This window comes from Chionomys nivalis, chromosome 11, assembly GCF_950005125.1.
Source record: "Chionomys nivalis chromosome 11, mChiNiv1.1, whole genome shotgun sequence".
In the NCBI taxonomy this organism is placed as follows: domain Eukaryota; kingdom Metazoa; phylum Chordata; class Mammalia; order Rodentia; family Cricetidae; genus Chionomys; species Chionomys nivalis.
The window spans coordinates 61,803,736-61,825,835 of record NC_080096.1 but is presented as its reverse complement, the minus strand read 5'-3'; the positions used below and the strand labels follow the sequence as shown (position 1 = coordinate 61,825,835).

The 22,100-nt window shown below is 47.9% G+C and overlaps 1 protein-coding gene and 1 pseudogene across 1 annotated transcript in view; both read right to left on the bottom strand.

Moving 5' to 3' along the window:
- Ttc39b (tetratricopeptide repeat domain 39B) overlaps positions 1-20,938 on the bottom strand; it is a 113,113-nt gene extending 92,175 nt beyond the window's left edge. Inside the window, exon 1 of the mRNA XM_057783762.1 lies at positions 20,784-20,938. Coding sequence (XP_057639745.1) covers positions 20,784-20,825 — 42 coding nt within the window. The 5' untranslated portion in view covers positions 20,826-20,938. The remainder of the gene's footprint in view (positions 1-20,783) is intronic.
- Positions 8,946-9,823, bottom strand: LOC130883404 (40S ribosomal protein SA-like; annotated as a pseudogene).
- Positions 20,939-22,100: the final 1,162 nt, after the last annotated feature.

Sequence of the window (22,100 nt, the reverse complement as noted above, 5' to 3'; positions counted from 1 at the left end):
CACCGGGCTTCTGGGAGTGCTCAAGTATCAGCGCCACCAACCACATCCTCCACAGCTGGATGCTGTGACTCCCAAGCAAAGCAAATAGCTCACACAAGGATTCTTTGGAATTTTCAACAAGCCCAGGGAAGTGATGAGATTATAACTCAACCACCAGGTGTCGCTCTCATGGAAAGATTGGGATAGTGCGGCTTTAGCTTCCCTTGCTCGCACATTAACGTTTTTTTAAAAAAACGAAAGTTAACTTTATAAGGAGATGTTGCAGTTTAAGGGAGAAGTTCTAAAGTCAGGACTTTTAAGCACTCACACTGCAGGGAGGCTGGTGGATCTCTATGAGTTCAAGGCAGTCTGGTCTACAGGGATTCAGGACAGCCAAGGCTACAAAGAGAAACCCTGTCTTGAAAAACCATAACATATCGTGACTCCACAGAGGAATGAGCATGCATGCACATGAAATGTGCACTGCATTTCGGAGGAGATATGGTCAAGATCCAGTAGGCACGTGTATGAAATTGTCAAAGAATACATAAAAGATATTCTAAAAGATGTATATTGCAGTGCACAAAACATAACATTCATTTGCAAAAGGTAAGTCATTTACAATTATATATACTGAATTTATTTAGCATAGATGAGAAAGTTATTTCATTATTTCATGTTCATTGATGTTACTTGGCTAGTATCTTTATGGTTGCAAAATCAACCTTGCAGATCACTTGCTATAGCAACACCCCTGCCTTCCAATGCTAACCAATACCTTACCTACCCACAATTCATAGAACAGCTAAGGGCCTAGTATGGAGGGGGCAGGGGGATAATATTATTCACGGGACCAAGAGCAAGCAGAACCAAGACTTAGTGCTATCAGACTTTGGAACTATCGCTAAAGGGAGTACTCTTAAAAGAAAAGGGACGGAGTTCCCAGCACAATACTCTTTCTTCAGTTCACACTGGTAAAACCCGGCTCAGTGGGTAAAGATGACGGCCGCCAAGACTGGAGGCCAGAGTTCAATTCCCAGGCCCCACACGATAGAGAGGCGCCTGTAACTTCTTCTCAGACCTCCATACTCCTGCCATGGCATGAAGGTGCCCACATGCGCATGCATATACGACACAGTTAATCAATTAATAAAAATGTTCGTGGACAAGGATCCTGTTACCATATAGTCTTAGGGAAAATATTTGATCGCGTGATCTTCCATAGATAAAATACGGTACAATTATGTCACTCAATTCTCTTCAGTTGTTACATAAACAGGAGTGGATCTATTTCTAAGACATAGTAAGTGAAAAATCACGGTCCAGGAAGAGCTGCATGATGGAGCATCCTATTTATATTTGTAAGACGCCCTGTGAGAATGCTAACCAACAATAAGTCATACAAGACACAGCAGGTTCCTTCTGAGGTCAGAGGGGAAGAATGGTAAAGAGGAAGATTGTGCTACCTTCTGAGTGTCCCTAACAGAGCATGAGCAATCTGAATGCCATTAAACAGGAGACTGTCCCTTTAAGAAGCAGATCCAGTACTTCAGAAGAAAGCAGGACACAGTAAGGCCAGAGGCACTTCCACACACCTGATCCTTCTCACCCTGGCAAATTTTTTTCATATTATGTTTATTCTATTATATCTCTCCAACTGTAATTTTTGTTTCCCTATTTTCTTTTATTTTTTTTTATTTTATTATTATTATTTTTTTTTTTTTTTTTTTTTGGTTTTCCAAGACAGGGTTTCTCTGTGGCTTTAGAGCCTGTCCTGGAACTAGCTCTTGTAGACCAGGCTGGTCTCGAGCTCACAGAGATCCGCCTACCTCTGCCTCCCAAGTGCTGGGATTAAAGGCGTGCGCCACCACCGCCCGGCCCTATTTTCTTTTATTATATTTAAAAAAAAATACCAATCCAAGTTCCCACTCTCTCCCCTCCTCCCATTCCCTCCAGACACCCTCCCACCCTACCCCTATCTACTTCTCAGAAAGGGTGAGGCACATTGCTTTGTGGAAGGTCCAAGGCCCTCCCTACTATGCCTAGGCTGAGCAAGGTTTATATCCACAGAGATTAGATTCTCAAAAAGCCAGTACATGCAGTAGGGATAAATCCTGGTGCCACTGGCAGTGGCCCCTCAGTCTGCCCCAGCCATACAACTGTCAACCACATTCAGAGGGACTAGTTTGGTCCTATGCTTGTTCCTTCCCAGTCTGGCTGGAGTTGATGAGCTTCCATTAGCTCAAGTAAACTGTTTCAGTGGGTGAACCCATCATGGTCTTGACCTCTTTGCTCATATTCTCATCCCTCCTACTTTTCAGTTGGACTTTGGGAGCTCAGTCCAGTGCTCCGATGTGAGTCTCTGCCCTGGCAACTTTTTAATAAAACATCATTTGGAAAAAAATGCAAACTAGGCCGGGCAGTGGTGGCGCACGCCTTTAATCCCAGCACTCGGGAGGCAGAGGCAGGCGGATCTCTGTGAGTTCGAGGCCAGCCTGGTCTACAAGAGCTAGTTCCAGGACAGGAACCAAAAACTACGGAGAAACCCTGTCTCGAAAAATCAAAAAAGAAAAAAAAAAAAACCTGCAAACTAACACACTTAAGTTGCTGGGTTACTAGCACAAGGAACACCTGTATGCCACTTACCCAAAAATTCACCTCTCTTGCCACGTTGCCACATTGGTTTTATAACCTGCTCTTCCTTTGTCCCTCCCTCCTTTCCCCCACTTCCTGTCTAGCCATCCCACAACTGATTTTTCTGAACCATCTGGGAGTAAGGTGTGACATACTTACAGGTCAGTGTGGTTTATGTTGTGGGATATTTGTACACTGTGTGAAGATAAATTGCTGTGATTGGTTAAATACAGAGCTGAACAACCAATGGATGGGTAGGAGATATAGGGTGGGACTTCCAGGAACAGAGAGGACTCTGGGAGGAAGAGAGGCAGAGAAGCCAGCCAGATGTGGAAGAGTCAGACATACGGACTGAGATAGAGTTAAAACCCACATGGTAGAACGTAGATTAATAAAAATATTGGTTAATTTAAGTTATAAGAGCTAGTTAGGAAAAAGCCTAAGTTATAAGCCATTCATAATGAATAAGCTGTCTCTGTGTTGTTATTTGGGAGCTGTTGAACCAAAAAAGAAAAAAAAAAAAGTCTGATTACATGTTTACCTCTTCCACAGCCTGGTTCTATAAATCAGACCGCTTTATACCACTACCCAGGTACCATATGTCAGGTGACCCAGTGGCATCTTCTCAGCATTTTTCAATCCTGCAGTATGAGCTCCGGGCTAGAGCTAGCACTTGGCTCTCGTGACTCTCCTTCTTAATCTGGGATTTTTATACTATTCTCTTTTAGAACATTGACAGTCTTTTTTCCTTTGTTTCTCATCTTTACAGCCTTCATCACTGAAGTTCTCTGACAGATCTCTATGAGTAGGGTAAGGGACTAACCCACGACAGAAAGGGCTCATACCTTCTCAGGACATTTTGTCTGGAACACCTGCCCCTCCAGCGGTGTTGATTTTAATCACCTAGCACCGAGGTCCATTTCTCCACTGCACTGAGACTGTTTTTGTTTGGCAATTACTAAGAAGTTTATGGTGCGGGCCAGCAAGACAGTGATGATGAGCGCTTGTCACCGCACCAGTAGACCTGAGTTCAGTTCCTGGATGAAAGGACAGAACTGACTCCCAAGCATATGCACAATGACTTAATTAACTAATGTAAAAAAAAAAATTGGCTAGAAAAAGAGCATGTAAGCTCACGGGACTACCTTACTCCTCTCCCAAATATGCCCCTAGACTCAGCACCTAGGACAGAGCCATCCTGATTTGGCTTCCTAGCACTGGACTTACCCTCATTAGCTACCTTACTCGACTCCTAAAGCGATCTAACACCGATCCAATCTGCCCATGGTATTCTATCACAGTCAGCCTTCTATGTGTTAATCTCCCATCAGCATGGACTCAAAGATTCCTACTGTTTCCAATGCTCTACAATATACCCACGGTTCTTAGCCATTGCTGAGCTCAAATTGTCCCAAAAGTTGACGCAGATAACTTGTAAATTCTCACAATCTTCCCTCTTCAGAAAATTCTAATACTTAGTTCTTGCTCATCATAAGAATTCCTATGTCAGAATTTCTATGTGTGAATCTGAGATGTATCTGAATTTTTTCCCAACCGTCTAACATATCTAGCCACTGCCTCTCAAATCTGACACACCAATGTACAGCCCCAAATGGACTTTCTGACACACCAATGTACAGCCCCAAATGGACTTTCTGACACACCAATGTACAGCCCCAAATGGACTTTCTGACACACCAATGTACAGCCCCAAATGGACTTTCTGACACACCAATGTACAGCCCCAAATGAACTTTCTGACACACCAATGTACAGCCCCAAATGGACTTTCTGACACACCAATGTACAGCCCCAAATGGACTTTGAGAGTGTGTTTGGCTTGCTGCTGTCTGAAGTTGACTTTATCACAAGCCATTAGTTAATCTCTCAACTTGTCTAAATGCCTGGGAGTGGATTAGGTTCCACCTGCTAACACACCTATCTATACTGGGCAGGGGGCACACACCTGTAATCCCAGACTCTGGAGGTGGAGACTGGAGGAAGGAGGAACCTATGTTTCTAGGCTAGCCAGGGTTAAATATTGAAAACACAAAACAAATCAAAACAAAACAAACCACAGATTCCTTCCTACAGGATACACTGGCCACCTAGAGGGCCGGAGCCATCTTTCTCCCCTTTCAGGCTTCTGCTGCCAAGCAGAGGTGAGAACAGACTTTGTCAACAGCAGTGTCTGGGCATGGACTCTAGCTCATTGCAGAATGTCATGAAGGCATTCACGGTTTTTGTCCTGAATGTCCCCAGAGGTTCATATGTTGACATTCGATCCTCAAAGGCAGTGCTGCCAACAGAAAGTACTATCAAGCTGTGGCGGAGCCTGTAAGAGGTGGAGGCTTGTGGAGGGAAGTCACTCCATAGGGAGCGTTCCCTCGCTTGCACCCCAGCTTCAAGTCACCCTGAGATCAGTTCCACCACATCTCCCCACTAAATGTTCTGCTTTCCTGGGCCCCCAAAAGCAATGGAGTCAGCTGACTACGGATTAAAACAAAAATAAACAATTCCTCCTTTAATGGCTTATTGCAGATATCCTGTCATAGAAAATAGAAAGCTAAGGAACATAGCCCAGAGCACCAGGGTCTTCCTTAGGGGGGTCAATTCCAGGTAGGACTGACATGACTTATGAGCAGGAGCCTAGATCAAACACTCTTGTCGCCCTTCCAGTGCCTCATTTCCTCCTTTAGCTACATTTCCTCCTTTAACTACATCAACTGCTGCTTCCTGAAATGAAAATTAGATAGAAGAGACAGATAACAGAAAGGATGTAAACAAACAAGATCATGCAGATAATGACCACAGCTAAGAGAAAACAAAGCGCTGTGTAGAAGAGATCCCAGCCGATGTGAAGTTAGGGTCATCATCACTGTGATGAAACACAGTGACCAAATGGCCAGCTGGGAGGAAAGGGTTTACTTGTTTTACACTTCTACATTACAGTCCATCATTAAAAAAGCCAAAACAGGAACTCAAGCAGAGCAGGAACCTGGAGGCAGTAGCTAATGCAGAGGCCATGGAGGGGAGCTGCTTACTGGCTTGTTCCCCATGGCTTAATCAGTCTGCTTTCTTATAGAACCCAGGACCACTAGGCCAAGGGTGGCCCCACCTACAACGAAGTTGGTCTTCAAACCCTAATTAAGAAAATGCCCTACATCCTAGCCTACAGTCCATCTTATGGAAATATTTCCTCAATTGGTGGCTCTAACTTGTGTCATACTGACATAAAACTAGCCAGCACAGCCTCTTTGGAAATATGACCTATGTGGTGAGGAGGGGAAGTTCAGGAATTGGTCACGGCTGAGTCAGCTAGGTCAGGAAGCCTCACGCAAGAGCACTATGGTAGGGAATGACTTGGCACACCAAGGGGGAAAGAGGCAGAGAATGGCAGGAGACAGCTGGAAGAAGAAAGAGCGGGTCTACTCCGGTCACAAGAAACATGGCTTTCTTCTAATTACTATGGACAGTCACTGAAAGTCTGTACACTGGGAAGAAACATGTAATCAGTGTCTGAAATGGATAGGGAGACACCCTGGAGAACAGATCAGAGAAGACAAAGATACAAACAGGGTGCTCGCACAACGGCGGGGCCATGGCAGACCCCAGCACAGGACCGAGGAGGGGACCCAAGTGATGGCACAGAGGAGCAGAATGCAGCCATGCTACCAACTCCACAGCAGTGGCTGATGGCGGAGAAAGGGTAAGCAGGAGGAGGAAGCTGATGCCAGGCTCCCTTTGGGTATGTGGTGCTATTTAAAACCCATCTGTTTGCTTCAGGAAATTAGAAAAAGATGGCAGTCTCCAGCAGCCTCGGTGGAGAGCCAGGTCTTTGTGGTCTTCAGCACATGAACAAGGGTTCTTTAAAATCTCCACATCTAACCCACTGTCACGTGATAAACAGACCCTCATTCTCTCACACGGACTTCTGTACTTTCAGATGGGAGGCTTCTTAAATTGTCTCTACTGACAACCCCTTTTTGCCCAAGATGTCTGTATGCAACACCAGATATACAGATAGATAAACAAAAAGAAGTACAAATCAAACATTTATTGTTAATAAATCACTTTTTTAACTTGCTTCAAAGCCGGGCGGTGGTGGCGCACGCCTTTAATCCCAGCACTTGGGAGGCAGGCGGATCTCTGTGAGTTCGAGACCAGCCTGGTCTGCAAGAGCTAGTTCCAGGACAGGCTCCAAAACCACAGAGAAACCCTGTCTCGAAAAAGCAAATAAATAAATAAATAAATAGATACAACACTTGAGCACACATCTAATTTTATTTTTTTTAAAGATGAAGGGACTGGAGAGATAACTGAGCGGTTCTCTTAAACTTGTTGCTCTTGCAGAAGACCCAGGTTCTACCCAGCACCCACCTCTAAGCCAGTCCCAGGGGATTTGATGCTGTCCTGAACTCTAAACGCACCAGGCAGACATGATGGCAGACATCCATTCAAACAAATTACTCACAAACATGAACATACTTTTAAAAGCATAAAAATAAAGATGAAAACAAAGTTGCATGCTAATGAGAAGAATGTGCTTATTCTTCTACAAAGAATTAAATCCTGGCTGAATATTTGCTTCTGCAGGATACTGGACATCTTCAGCACTTTTCAGAGTTGAATGTTTTGATTCTATAACAGTCAGTGCTAAGAACACCACATAAAAATGCAGTATAGAACAACAAAATGTGCTTAGGCCATTTCAGAAATATTTAGAAACTCTGTCCTAGTTCCAAAACAAAATTCATTGACCATTTTTTAAATGGAACTCAAGCCAGCAACTCAAATAGCAATTCTTGAATACAAACATCCTAGCAAATACACCCAAAGCAAACTAACTTCATACTTGGGCTGAAGGACGATGGGAGAAATAGGGAAGTCTGTTTTCCATGGTTCTACCTAGAAAAGTCATAAGAAAAGGCCATGTGTATGATTTATGAAATAAGCAAGTGGCTGAAGATGGGCGGGGTCAAGCCACGCCTCTAGGGCCAAAGCACAGCCAAGCTCGTTCATGAATGGTCCACACCTACCCAGGAGACAAGCTGCAACTGCCTCATTTAGCTCTATGAGCTAGGAAACTGGCCCAGGACACCTTTTCCTTGCTTCCCTGACTTGAGCTATGTCCTGAGATAAAAAAACACTGACAAACCAACTCAAGGAAGGAAAAGGCTTACTTGAGCTTAGAGGTCATAGTCCATCACTGAGAGAAGTCAAGGCAAGAACTGACACAGAGACGGCGACTGCTTACTGGCTTGGTCAGCCTGCTTTCTCATACAATTCAGAACCACCTGCTTAGGGGTAGCACTGCCCACAGTGGGCTGGGCTATCCCATTTCAATCATTAATCAAGAAAATGCCCCCATAGACTTGGACACGAGCCAATCCAGTAGAGACATTTTCTTTGGTTTAGTTTTTCGAGACAGGATTTCTCCAAGTAGCCCAGGCAGTACTAGAACTTGCTCTGTAAACCAGGCTGACCTCTAACTCAGAGAGATCCACCTGCCTCTGCCTCCTGAGTACTGGTATTAAAGGCGTGAACTACCACAGCCACCACCACCAGGCTTTACACATTAAAGCCTGTTTTTTTGTTTTGTTTTGTTTGGGGCATTTTCTTAATTTGTTTCCTCTTCGCAGATGACTCTAACTGGTATCAAAGTGACCAAAATTAGCCAGCATAAGTCAGTTCTTCGAGCAGACTTTTACTGCTGATTGAATTTAAATACAAAACTCTTTCCTACTTAATGTACATTTTTAAATTACTATAAGCAAATTAATATGCAAAGCCGACACAAGCAATGTGGCTACCTGCAGTACTGGAAACAATGCCACTTACTACAGCCTATCCCACACTACAAAATCCTTGCCGTAAGAATGCATTTGTAAAAAGCAAGACTGATACCTAGTTACTAACCAGGAATGCAATCAAGTCTATGACTATGCCAGATGCCGTCTGACAGGGCGACACACAGCGACCTCAGACAAGCATCAGGGTTCCCAGTGGGCTGATGAGGACACCACCAAGGGGCCCAAAGAGCACTCAGCCAATAGCAGAAGCCCACCCATGTCTACAAGCCCACCTATGTTCTTCCCTCCTGCCCACATGCCTTGCTTGAAATAAAACAAATCTGAAATCCAGGCAATTTTGTCTGACTCTCTGTCCTCCTTGAGACTAGATGCTAGGACAGTCCAGTTTTCTTTTCTTCTTTCTTTCTTTCTTTCTTTCTTTCTTTCTTTCTTTCTTTCTTTCTTCAGCTTGTAAGAACTTTATTTTCTTTCCACCCTTTTTCCCTTTGCTCAGGTGTCTGCAGAGGAGCTCAGGACCACTCAAGTGGTGGCTCCAACCCACTCAGTGGCCTGCACTGTGGGAGCTGCTGACCAATCCTCAGTGGCTGGCTGGGCACTCCAGTCTTCAGTAGGGAACTGCTGGGTGGGCACCGAGGGCACCTGCACCCCCTCAGACCAATCAGCCACCTCTGGCTGAGCAGCAGTGAACTCAGGAGCTGGTGAAGTCCATTCGCCCTGAAACTCCTCCTTGGTCACGGCCTTTTCAGCAGCAGCCTGTTCTTCCTTCTCAGTCTCCTCTGGGTCTCTGTAGAAGTAAAGATCAGGCATAACCTCGCATGGGTGCTCACGGGAGATAGTGCCATGCATGCGGAGTACTTCCCGGGCCAGCATCCACCACATCAGGCCCACTGAGTGAGCACCCTTGTTGTTGCACGGATGGCGATGTCCACGTAGCGCAGAGGTGAGTCTGTGTTACACAGGGCAATGGTGGGCAGGTTCACGTAAGACGCCTCTGTGAGGGGCTGGTGGTCAGCCCTGGGATCGGTCTCCACTAGAAGCCGTGGCTCCCGGAAGGCTGCCTGGATCTGGTTAGTGACGGTCCCTGGGGTGAACCGGCCAGCAATTGGAGTTGCTCCCGTGGAGGCAGCAAACTTCAGCACGGCTCGCTGCCCAGTGTTCCTGGAGGAGATGACACTGACATCAGCAGGGTTCTCGATGGCAACAAGAGCCCGAGCTGCAAACAGCAGCTTCTCCCGGGTCCTCTTCAGGTTGATGATGTGGATGCCGTGGCTTTTCCCTCTGTAGATGTACTGCTCCATCTGAAAGTCGAGGTTGGTGCCACCTAAGTGGGTGCCTGCAGTGAGGAATTTGAGGACATCCTCCTCCTTCATCTGCAGGATATCAAGGGCTCCGGACATTGTGTAAGTTTCCCTTTAAGTTATGTCGGGAATCAAGACCCGTCCGGGGGCAGCGCAAAGAGGGGACAGTCCAGATTTCTAAACTGGCCAGAGCTTAGAAGTCTGACTGCTGGTGCTTCCTTCCAAGTGAAACCTAAACATGCCGGCTAAGCGGCAGCTGCCTCAGGGAATGAACTAGGAAATTAGGGGGTGAATGTCATCCTCATCACCTATATATGTCTTCTTGCAAACAGAACACATTTCTACCGTCGTGGGCAGCGGTAACTCATGAAGCTCTCAAGCCTCCTGGTGACGTCACAGTAGCTGTGCCTGCCCAACCGGAGCCAAACGCACCCGGAACTCCAGTCTGCTTTGTTTTCTGCACACAGAACAGGTGCTCAGTTTCAATACACCTGGGGCTTTTCCTTTTTCTAATCATTTTAAGTGTTAGAAATAAACTAAGAAGAAAGGGGGATACAGAAAAGCTGAGCGGAATTGAGGTGATAGTTACACAACTCTAAATTTACTAAAAGACAAAAGTCCCTGAACAAAAGGTGTGAGCTAAAGCTCACTGGTCCAGCAGTTTGAGAGATCAGATTAGATTCCTAGCACCATGTGGAGGGGGCGAAGAAGTAAACTTTATGATGTGTAAATCACAGGTGGTCGGCTGTTTGCTTGCTTGTGTGATTGTTCTGGAGACAAGGTCTCATGTAACCCAAGATGTCTGTCCTTAACCTGTCTATGTAGCTAAGGATGACTGTGAACTCCGAATCCCGTCCCCCACAAACTGTCTACACAGCTGAGGATGGCTGTGAACTCGGAATCCCGTCTCCCGCTCCTGAAGAGCTGAGACTAAAGGCATGCCTGCTAAACTGGAAGTGGGGTGGGCATGCCTGCACTGAGATCATGCTAATGGTCGTGCAGGTATTGGGGACTGACTGTGTAATGTCCCCCACAGCCTGAAGGATGAGCATTAGAAAGTGTCTGGATCTTAACCCTAACCAATGGGTTAATCCTTTACGGAGTCAAGTGAAGAAGACATATTGGGAGGTGCAAAGCAGAAGATAGGACCTAGTTAGAGGAAGCAGGTGGCTGGGAGCTGTCTACTGCCCTAGAAGCTTTTACCTTTTCTCTGCAACACGTTCAACACTGCCCCACAGCCGGAACTGCTGCCTCATTCAGGAGCAGAGACCCAAAGCCAAGGGGCAGACGATGAACCCTCTCAACAGTGAGCCAGGGCAAACCCTTCCTGAAGCCCTTTGTCAGGCTCTTTCATCACACAACAGACAAGTCCGACCAGGAGGGATGGTCTCTCTCCCCGCAGAGAGGACACACCCTGCTGCTGGAACTATAGAACTACTTTTTCTATGGGGAAGAAAGGCCATAGTTCCTGCCGAACCCCAGGACACATCCCATCATGGTTGGATGATGCCACAATAAATGGGCCAAAGGGAGACTGCTAACATCTGGGGGCCAGCAGAGAAAACTGTGGGTGTGCTAGCGCCTGCAGAGAGTCACAGACTTGATTAGCCTGCACGGGAACTGCAGAGGGAACAGGCGGGAGTGAGGCAGGACCAGCCTTGGGGCATGAGACAAGGAACAATAAGCACGCTGGAATGCTGATGCCCACATGAGCAACCCAAGCACCTAGGACTCACCCCAGACCTAGTAAGAATCAGTGGTGAGAGCCAGGCAGTATTGGCACATGCCTTTAATCTCAGCATTTGGGAGTTTGAGGCCAGTCTGGTCTACAAAGTGAATTTTAGGACAGCTAAGACTGTTGCACAAAGAAACCCTGTCTCAAAAGAAAAAAAAAAACCCACTGATGTGAAAACTCAGGAAAACCCACCTTCCAGCAAGGAGACTTTTGTGCACATTCAGGTGTGGGGACCACTGAGCCACTGTGATAAAATGATCATACTTTACCTCGAAAGCAATGAGAAGCCCAGACAATTTTAAGAAGCAAGGTAAGAATGGACTTGAATTTTGATATACAGTCTAGCTTGGTACATTGCTTTGGGGCAGAGCAAGAATCCAGAGTGCCCTCCAGTGCCCAAGAGTCCTTACAAATCACTCCCTTTACCCTTTAACCCCTTATACTATCACTCCACAGATGAAGATGGTCCTCCAGAGTGGGCACATTGGGCTTTCTGGTATTATTTTGTTTTTTTTTTTTTGTTTGTTTTGTTTTGTTTTGTTTTTTTGAGACAGGGTTTCCTTGTGTAGCCCAGCCCTGGCTGTCCTGGAACTAGCTCTGTAGAACATTACTGTATTTACTGTATTCTTTACTGCAACTGTCTTGAAACGTGGGCTTTGAGGTTTCAAAAGCCCATGCCAGGCCCAGTATCTCTCTCTCCCTCTCCCTCTCCCTCTCTCTACTGCCAACAAATCAGGGTATAGCCCTCCCCACAACTGCTCCAGTGCCGAGCCTGTCCACTTCCCACCGTGGTGATCATGGACTAATCCTCTAAACCTATAAGCAAACACCAACGTCTTTCAGAAGTTGCCTTGGTCGTGGTTTCTCTTTCCAGCAATGGAACACTAAGACAAGGACAAAAGCCCCATGAATGGGTTAATATCGATTACTATGGGTGAGGGTTGCTCACTGGCAGTAATGGGCTAGTAACTATCAGCATGGGTTATTAGTCTGAGGATATGGCTGAGCTGGATGTGGCCTTGCACATATGAGACCCTGAGCTCAATCCTAGGCGCTGCTATTAAAAAATGTGGGGATACAGGTTACTGGTTCACATGAGTTCACTCTCTCCCAGATATGCTCCTTCCCTACATGATGCCACTGGACATGTTAACACAGCAAGAAGGTTCTCAGCAGTGCAGCATCCCAGTCTTGAATCTCATACTCTCAAGAACTGTAAGAACTGAATCTCTGCTCTCCAGGGGGTGGTTACCATCTCAATAACAGCGGAAACAGTAACCACACAGAAACAGGCCTTTTCTAAATCCTCGTCCCTTAAAAAGGCGCTGCATGAAAACCCTGTAACAACACTGACGACCACCAACGGAAAGGGCTACACAACACAACATCCAGACAACCAGAGGTTATCCCACCCTCCACCACAGGTCACTGGGAGAGCAGGTCCCGCTCCCAGATGACTAGCATCGCACTTCCCCTGCGGACACACGCTGACGCTGGTCAGTGGTGGACGAGCTAGAAGAGATGGCCCTTTGAGTTCTCTCTTCTCCCTTAGAAAAGCGTAAGGATGGTAGATCTGCACCATTTTCTCAGCCGGAGTCCTGGGAATTACCGTAATAGGAAATTCCATTAACCAAGGGAACCCCCAGTGGGGCCTGCGGCTCATGCAGGGTCTGGGAGAAGAAAGCCTAACTGTTGCTCTTGATGACAGCGCCAGGAGCCGGCGTTTGCGTCAGCACTGGTCATGCCCGGTGCTACAGCTCTGCCTGACCTTACACCTTCGCGGCTAAGAGGCATCCTTAAGATGGAGAAACCGGGAGATTAAGCGCCTTACCCAAGGCTGTACAAGCAGAGGTTCAAACTCGCTTCCATGCTACTATAGGTCTGCACACACCACTTGACAGGCTGTGCCGGACTAGTTTCTCCTAGGTTCTGAAATCTAAGTAATAAGGAAGTAAGCAAACTTAATCATAGGCTCTACAACATATATAAATAAACTACATTCCTAGAAACCACCCAGGACTAGGTGCTACCTACCACATGACCTTTAACCCAGCTGCTCAAGTGTGGTGCAAAAGTAGCCACTGGCAGCATCTAAACAAATGGCCACGGCTGCTGTCCCAAAAAATTTTACTTACAAATGTAGGTGATATCTGCTTTACAAAAGTAGGCACATCTGCCTCGGGCCTTCCACGGGGTTCTCAGGCCCCTGGCCTAGCGGAAAGAACACTGACTTCAGAATTAACCTGCTCTGCCTTCAACAGTTGTGCGACCCAGGTACCAATCGTTTCCTGTCAATTTCTGAGAAGCCACAGAGGCCTCTGGAGTAGCTGGGACTGCAGACTTGTGCCCCTGTGGGGAGAACACCTCCACCCTCCTGGGCTGTCTTCAAGGGTTTCTGTTTCCAAACAGGAAGCAGCAATGACTGCCCTGTCCTTTACTTTCACTTTCCGTTCTCGACCCCATCTCCTGGAAACGCGAGCCGGACGGAGCCGGACGGAGCGGAGCGCTCAGAGCGCTCCCAACTACAACCTGCGGGGGGCTGAGCAAGGACCCAGGCAGGGTCAGACTCGTCTGAGGAAGTAGGCAGGTTGTGTGTTTCATCACCCGATTCTCAGTCTCTGGGACAGAGCCAGCATGAGTCCCTGCGGCAGGGGCAGCAGGGCCAGCCGAGGTTTGCCCCTTCCTCCCACTCAGTCTCAAGCCACTGAGCACACAGGAAACTGCGCTCAGGTTCCCATATTGCAGGCATATAAGGCTGACCTGGAAAGAACGAGAGCCCCGGAGGAGGAAGATGGTGAGGCCTGATTGCAAAGCCCTTTCCCAGAAGCCCAGGGATCACTTGGTACAAAGCAATCCACCAGGTGCTCATCAACCGTGCTCTAATGCTGGCTTCTGAGGGCGTGGGCAGCAGCTGGGTTCTGGGCCTGGCTTTCCCATCCAACCTCCAGTGCATTACTGAACTTCCTGACACTCTGATCTCGAAAGATGAAACCATCAGACTCCACAGAACACTGCTACAATGCCAGCTTGCTCTTTCCTTCCACTTCTAAGGTATTGCCACCTCTGCTCTTTACTTAGGGATTGTATACAGCGTCTTCAGCAATGCTTTGGTACAGGAAAACACATACTGCAATAATGCTGGAGATGGCTGGCAATATCTACAGGAGTACTGACCCAAACTTTAAAAGTCCCATATAGCTGGGTGGTGGTGGTGGTGGCACACACCCTTAATCCCAATACTTGGGAGACGAGGCAGAGAAATCTGAGATCAAGGTCATCCTGGTCTACAGAGCAAGTTTCAGGACAGCCAGGGCTACACAGAGAAACCCTGTCTTAAAAAAACAAAATAAACAAGAAAGAAAGAGAGGGAGGGAGGGAGGGAGGGAGGGAGGGAGGGAGGGAGGGAGGGAGGGAGGGAAGGAGAGAGAGAAAGAGAGAGACGGAGGGAGGGAGAGGGAGGGAGGGAAGGAGGGAGAGGGAGGGAAGGAGTGAGAGGGAGGGAGGGAGGGAGGGAGGGAGGGAGGGAGAGGGGGGAGAAGGAAGGAAGGAAGACAAAAAAGCCCCATATACAACCACCTCCCCCAACAAAAAGCAGAAAGAAAAAACAATCCTCAGATACAGAAAGAACAACACATCTCCCCACTGGAGGGGAGGAGAAGGGGAGAGGGTAAGCTAAACTAGCTAAACTCTAAACTAGCTCAAGGCCTATCGGAACCTGGCCAAATACAGCCCGGGTGCCCTCCTCCACAGCTCTCCTCCGGCGCTCAGCTCCCGCGTGGCTACTGAAATTCCACCTCTGAAGCCCTGTTCAAGACGCCCTCTGGGTGAGGTGTCAAAACTGGAAAGAATTCACAGACACATGCATTTCAAACAGCTTGCTGTCCTTAAGAATCAGGCCCATAGGATTAAAGGGTGGGCTCTAAGTCCCTGCCCTTAGACAGGGTCTCAGTCTGGAACCCACGCCTTGACCTCCCTTCCCTCTGGGGGCAGGACCACCAAATCCTGGCTACAGATAACCTTCCTTCATTCTGTAATGAGAACCTTGACCTTCTCCCAGAGAGGTTGGTCCACTGTGTCCCCAGTGCAGGCTGGTGTCCCTCCCCTGTGGTTCTCAGCTCACCCATACTCGCCCCACCCCTAGAGCCCCACCTAGAGAGAAAGAGCTTTCACAGCCCTGGCCCGTCCCACCCAAGACAGAGGGCACCAGCTGTTAGTTACCGGAAGAACCAACTAACAATGTATCGTTTACTGAGATACTTTTAAATAAATATGCAGGCCCATACAAGTGTCAGCATAACAGCCAAGGTACTGGTCACAAAAAAGAGCCCCTTCAGAGAGGCGTGATGACCTCACCAACTTGGCTGTCTGACCATCATGGTGCAGAGATCCAAAGCTTTAGGAGGAAACCCAGACTCACTGGGCCCAGGATGGAAAATGAGTTGACAACGGGGTGGGGAGGGGGTGGCTTTCCTCTCCTGCTCCTCCCTGCCTAAGCCTCCCAGGCCTGGCAGCAAAGGTGAAGAGACTGGGAGACTCCCCTCCAGACTGACTTCTGGGCCCGAGGGGTAGGGATGCGGAACTGTCCCTAGACTTCCAGAAGGAAACGAGGAGTCTCGCGGATTCCCGCTGAAGACTGTTAGCAACAGACGCATGGGCAGAGTCTAACTGAGCAGGCAGAAGCCACCTGGAAGAACTGACACCTGCCCACAGTTGCTACCAACTTGAAAGGAGGGAAGTGGGTACCCAAGTCTGTGGAGGGCCGGGGACATCAGGGAAAGTTCTGTTGAGGAAACAGAATCCCCAAAGATGGTCAACACCCAGCATCTCCCCACAAGGACGGCTTGTTAACCTGAGCTGGACTGAAGGTAACTGATGCTGTTTTCCATCCACTCATCTGCATCTGCGTAACGGGTTACAAACAAACTTCTTATCATAAGCCCAGGATTCCCAGATGCTGCCCCCTTCGCTGTCCATGCTCCCCACCCATAGGAATGGGAATGAATCCTCCTGCTTACCTCCTACCACCTCCACCCAACCTGAGCTTGAACAGAAACCAGAATTACCACTGCACGCTCCTTCTCCCACACCTCTGCCCCAAGCCAAGTTCTCCTCCTTGCTCTCCCTGATCAGGTCCTGTAATAACCTCCCCACTCCAACCCCACACCTCTGTTCTACCTCAGGCCTCATCCCAACCCGCGTGACCTGGTGAAACAGCCTCTTGCTCCTCCTGCCACCAACCCCACAATCTGAACTTCCTGAGGATGGAGAGAAAGACAGGAAAGTATGGAGCCACGGGAAAGAAAGGGAGTCTTCACTTCAGAATGTGGCCCAAGTCTGTCGCTAGCTGAGAACGAGAACTCCTCACAGTTAGCACTGGCTCAGGCCTTTCTCCTTCCATGGCTGTACACTTGCCATTTTCTAAACCTCCAAGACAGGGTTTTCTAGATCAGAATCAAATCTTAAAAATCCCTGGGGTTAAAAATCAGGCCATGAGCTGGGCGATGGTGGGGCACGCCTTTAATCCCAGCACTCGGGAGGCAGAGGCAGATGGACCTCTGAGAGTTCGAGGCCAGCCTGGTCTACAAGAGCTTGTTCCAGGACAGACTCCAAAGCTACAGAGAAACCCTGTCTTGAAAAACAAAAAAACAACAAAAACTCAGGCCATGAAGGCAGGCTCCCAGCTACTTAAGAGGCTGAGACAAGGGGATCGCTAAGGCCAAAGAGGTTAAGACTAATCTGAGGTACATAGTAAGACCCACACACATTAGGAACGGCCAAGAAAACCCTCCATAAGCCATTTCTTCCCATGATTCAGTGTTTCTCAACTTTTTTCTTTTTTTTTCCAAATATTTATTTATTTATTATGTATACAATATTCTGTCTGTGTGTATGTCTGCAGGCCAGAAGAGGGCACCAGACCTCATTACAGATGATTGTGAGCCACCATGTGGTTGCCGGGAATTGAACTCAGGACCTTCGGAAGAGCAGGCAATGCTCTTAACCACTGAGCCATCTCTCCAGCCCTCAACTTTTTTTTCATTATCACTTCCCTAAGTAGCCCTTTTAGATATCTTCCTAGTTATATCTTCCCATACAATTTTAATAAAATGTTCTGTATGTATTGTGGTAGAGAACATGTATGGCTTAATTTTGTTACTCAATAATAGGTTCAGAAAAATGACTAATTAAAACTGTAAACATTAAATCCAAAATTTAAAGCTATTAATTATCTAATAATTGTATTTATTGACTAACTTTTAATTTAAAATGCAATTTATCAAATTATTCATACCCCATATATATATATATACAAATTGTTCATTTCCAGTAAGTGTGTAATAATAGAAATGTAACTGCATGTCTCTTTATAGAATCTAAAAATGTCATTTTAAAAATCAGTTCTCATGGCTGGAGAGATGGCTCAACAGTTAAGAGCACTGACTGCATTTCCAGAGGACCCAGGCTCAATTCCCAGCACCCACATGACGGCTCACAACTGTCTGTAACTCCAGTTCCAAGGGATCTCATACCTTCATGCCAATGCACATAAATAAAGTTAAATAAACTAAGAAAGAAATCAGTTTTCAAGCCAGACGGTGGTGGCAAAGCAGTTGGAAGGTAGAGGCAGGTGGATCTCTGTAAGGCCAATCTGGTCTACAAATCGAGTTCCAAGTCAGCCAAAGCTGTTGCACAGAGAAACCCTGTCTCAGGAAAAAAAAAAAAAAAAAAAGTTTTCAAAAACAAAATCCACCCAAGGGATACTGTAAATTTCCCCACCACTATGGTCTCCTTGGCTACTTAGGAAGAAAAAGGATTCCCATAGTATTAGCCATCAAAACCCCCTCCACAAAACAAAACTAGCCCATTCAGATATCTACAGTCCTGATACCTCAAGACCAGGAAACTGACTAAGCCCTCGTCAGTCAAGGTCACCAGCCCCGGACAAGGCCCCTTCTGTCTTGTGCTCTGCAGTTTCTCCCAATCAGCACCAGCTTGGCACCTGTGATAATCAGGTGTTTGTCATGTCAATGGACAAATGACCATGGGCACGTTAATGCCCAAACACATGCACAGAAATGAGACAAAGAGCTTAGTGTCCCCTCTCCTTCCCAAGGGTATGGACCCCTGGGCAAGCTGCTTCGTTCTACACATTCGGTGAAGCGGAAGGACAACCGTGTACACTCGGGGTGGGTTCTTTAGTCCACTTACAATCAGGGCCTTTTTACCAGTAAGTATCTCAAGAATCCCTCCTGCAACACCCTAACACACACCTGCTTACCCACCCTAAACGGGGTTCTTCCATACAGGACGTATCTCCCCACCCGCTCTGAAACCTAGGCAACCAAAACTGAACCTTCTCCTTCTGAGGAACCAAATTTAAGCACAGGGTCAATACTCCGTAAAGAGTGAATAAATTTATGCCAACATACCTATACACAGACATACCTGTACACATACATGAGGAGTTAAGGAAGATTTGACATGAACAGTTTCTTTGTGCCTTGTTCATCACCTAAGACTAATACCTAGTATGAAATAGGAACTTAATAGTCAATCAATGATATGGCAAAACCTCAGGCCTGATCAAAGCGTGTTTTTCCTACAGTCACACATTCACTCAACAAGCATGTATTCAAGTCTGTACCACGCTGCTCTGAAATCTAACCTCCACAGTAGCTGAAGCCCTATCCACCAGCCATCTCCTCTCCATTCCTGCGTTATCTGGCGTTTGTTTGTTTGTTTTTGTTTGTTTTTTTTTGTTGTTGTTGTTGTTTTTTGAGACAGGGTTTCTCTGTAGTTTTGGTGCCTGTCCCGGAACTAGCTCTTGTAGACCAGGCTGGCCTCGAACTCACAGAGATCCGCCTGCCTCTGCCTCCCGAGTGCTGGGATTAAAGGTGTGCGCCACCACTGCCCGGCACCACTCCACAGTTATGAGAGGCTCTGAGCTTGGTTTGTTTGTTTGTTTTTTTCCTTTACTAGGGAAGAAAAAAAAAAAACATGCTAGTGATGGTATAATCCAGGCTGGCCTGAACTCACCATGTAGTCCTGGGTAGCTTTGAACTTGTGATTCTCCTGCCTTGGCCATCTGAGTGCTGAGATTACAGGTTTTTAACACCGGGCTCAGGACTGTCCCCTCATTTTCAATACAATTATACTGATTAGGGACGGGGAAGCAGCTGGAGACAGGCCTGGTATAAGCAACTGAGACCATACTATAGAGCGTCGACAATGCCAAGGGCATGAATATTTAATGTATACACAAGAGGGAGCCATAGAAACTTCTAAGGAAGTGATAGATGGTCAGAGTACAGTAAAGCTGTTATTACCTCGATTACAGAAAAGATCTAGGACTGTAAAATTTAAAACGTCAGGTAGGCAACAGGTCATACCAAAAATACAGCCTAAAGATATAAATAAGTCGTCACAGAAGAAAATAGTACCAAATATGCTATCTCACCGTTTGCCTTGTGTGCAGTTTGAAGGTCCTGCAACACAGCCATGTCCTGGACAAGCGCTAGTTCCTTGGCGTGTGGTCTTGGGCCCTCACTGAACGCAGGTCATAAGGCAGCTTTGATCGCCTTCTTAAACGTCAGTAACACAGAGATCTGCGCTTCGGTTTCTGACCAGTTCTAATTAAGGCCAACATTTAAAGCACTACATTTATTCGTTACCCGGATCTTCTGGCAGTAAAGACAGAACCCTAACTCGCCTCCTCCAGATCATCCCCACTTACTGCATCATTTGAAACCAAAGCTTTCTCAGGCCACGACTGGTAAAAATTCAAGTCAGGTAAAATGGCAGCAGCGGCGGCAGGAGCCTGACCCTCAACTCTTGAGAGCGCGCTCCCCACAGCCGCGGAGTGCAGAAGGAAGCGCTCGAATCAACAGGTCGGGCGCCCCCGCCCGAGAGTGTTCAGACCCCGGCGTAGCGCGGGGACAAGGCGGGTCACTTCGGTAGCCCAGACAGGCGAGGCCGCCGGTTCTGGACCAAAAGGGACGTTTCCCGGCCTCCGGGGTGAGCCTCTGGACTGAGGCTCCGGCCCTGGGCCCCGGTGTGGTCAGGCAGCCCTGCGCCGCCCGCCCGGCGGACACCCCGCGGAACTTCCACGGAAGACGACAGTCGGGTTCAGAACGGCCCGGCAAAATACCCAGAAGGTCCAGGAAGGCTCGGGCCGGCTCCGGGCTGCGCTGCCCGGCCCCGCGGGACGCTCCCCGGCGTGAAGGGCAGCCTGCCCACCCTCCCTGCCAGCCGGGACCCCGCGGGTCTCCTCATCCTTCCCACGCCCCCCGCGCCCGGCCCGGCCCCCTCTGCCTGTCCTCGCACCTCATCGGCGTCCAGTTCCACTCGGCTGCCCACGAGCGCCATGTTCCCCTCAGCTGCGGCCGCTCACCCACAGGGAACTCAGAACCGGCTCTGTTCTCGGGTCGGGCGTCAGCCCAGCGCGGATGGAAGCGGAACCGGGCGACCCAGCCACCCGACCGACCTGGCCCAGCAGTCCTGCCTCTGACTAACCCCGCCCCGCGGTCCCTTAGGGAGCAGCCAACCGGGTTCGGCAGGGCGGAGTCACCCAACAGAGTCAGCGGGCGCTCAGGGAAAGGATCTCTGGGGTACCGGCCTCTCCAAGGGGTTTGCACCAGCCTGGCGCCCAGACTGCGGCGCGCGGAGCTGACAGCACAAGGTCGTGGCTCTGCTCCCTCCGTGGCTAGCGGTCCACCTGGTGTTTCGTCTGGAACCAGCGCGTTTACTTCGCCCAGAGGGCAGCGCGTCTGGCAGATGCAGCTGGAGGACAGCCACGGGTCACTGGTCACCTGGAGGCATCTGACACATCACATGCCCAAGTCGCTGAATGAAGAGCATCCTCTTCAAGAGACGGGAGCTCTGTTTGCCTGTGTTTGCGAGGCAAAGGCATTGGTGTAACTCAGAGCCCTGTGCGTCTCCAAACCAGGTCCAGGTTACTCCTGCTACAGCGTCTCTCCGCCTTTTTGTAAATAAATTCAAATGGATGTAATTCGTGCTTGAATGATCCATGAAGCTAAGGATGCTGTCTCGTGTGCCTTCTCTATTATCTGTTGACTGTTTAGAAATTGAGACCTGCTTCTAACTTGCAAAATAATTGAGCAATCCAACTGGAAAAGTTAAAGATATATATATATATGTCAAAGTTGGGAGTCAGTTTTATTTTAAATTCCCCTAAGGGTGTAATTTGGTGACAAGTGTTACAAAACACCTCATTCATATAGAGCACCCCAAAATGTCCTAGCCCTATTCTGTGGTGTCCAGTAAACGCCAAACTTCCATCAATCACTACTTCCCCTTGTTATATGCAGTCATTTGCATATGCAGTATCTAGCTTATGAAATACCGTTTGGCAGTCTATAAACATAAACACAGCAAGCTAATTCTAACTGAGTACTAATCATGTACCAGCCCTACTAAGCCGGGGCCTTTGTATGTTTTGTCTCGCTCTTTCTCTATAACCCTAAGAAGTGGGACGCTAAACTCAGAGTTTCCTGGGGTCAGGCAGCTAAGGAAAACAGCCATGTCAGAATCGGAATGCCCCAGTCTGCAGCCCAAGCTGACGCTGCGGTCTCTATCCGCCTACAGCCAACCCTTTCTCTCTCCCTGTGGGTTTCAACAGGC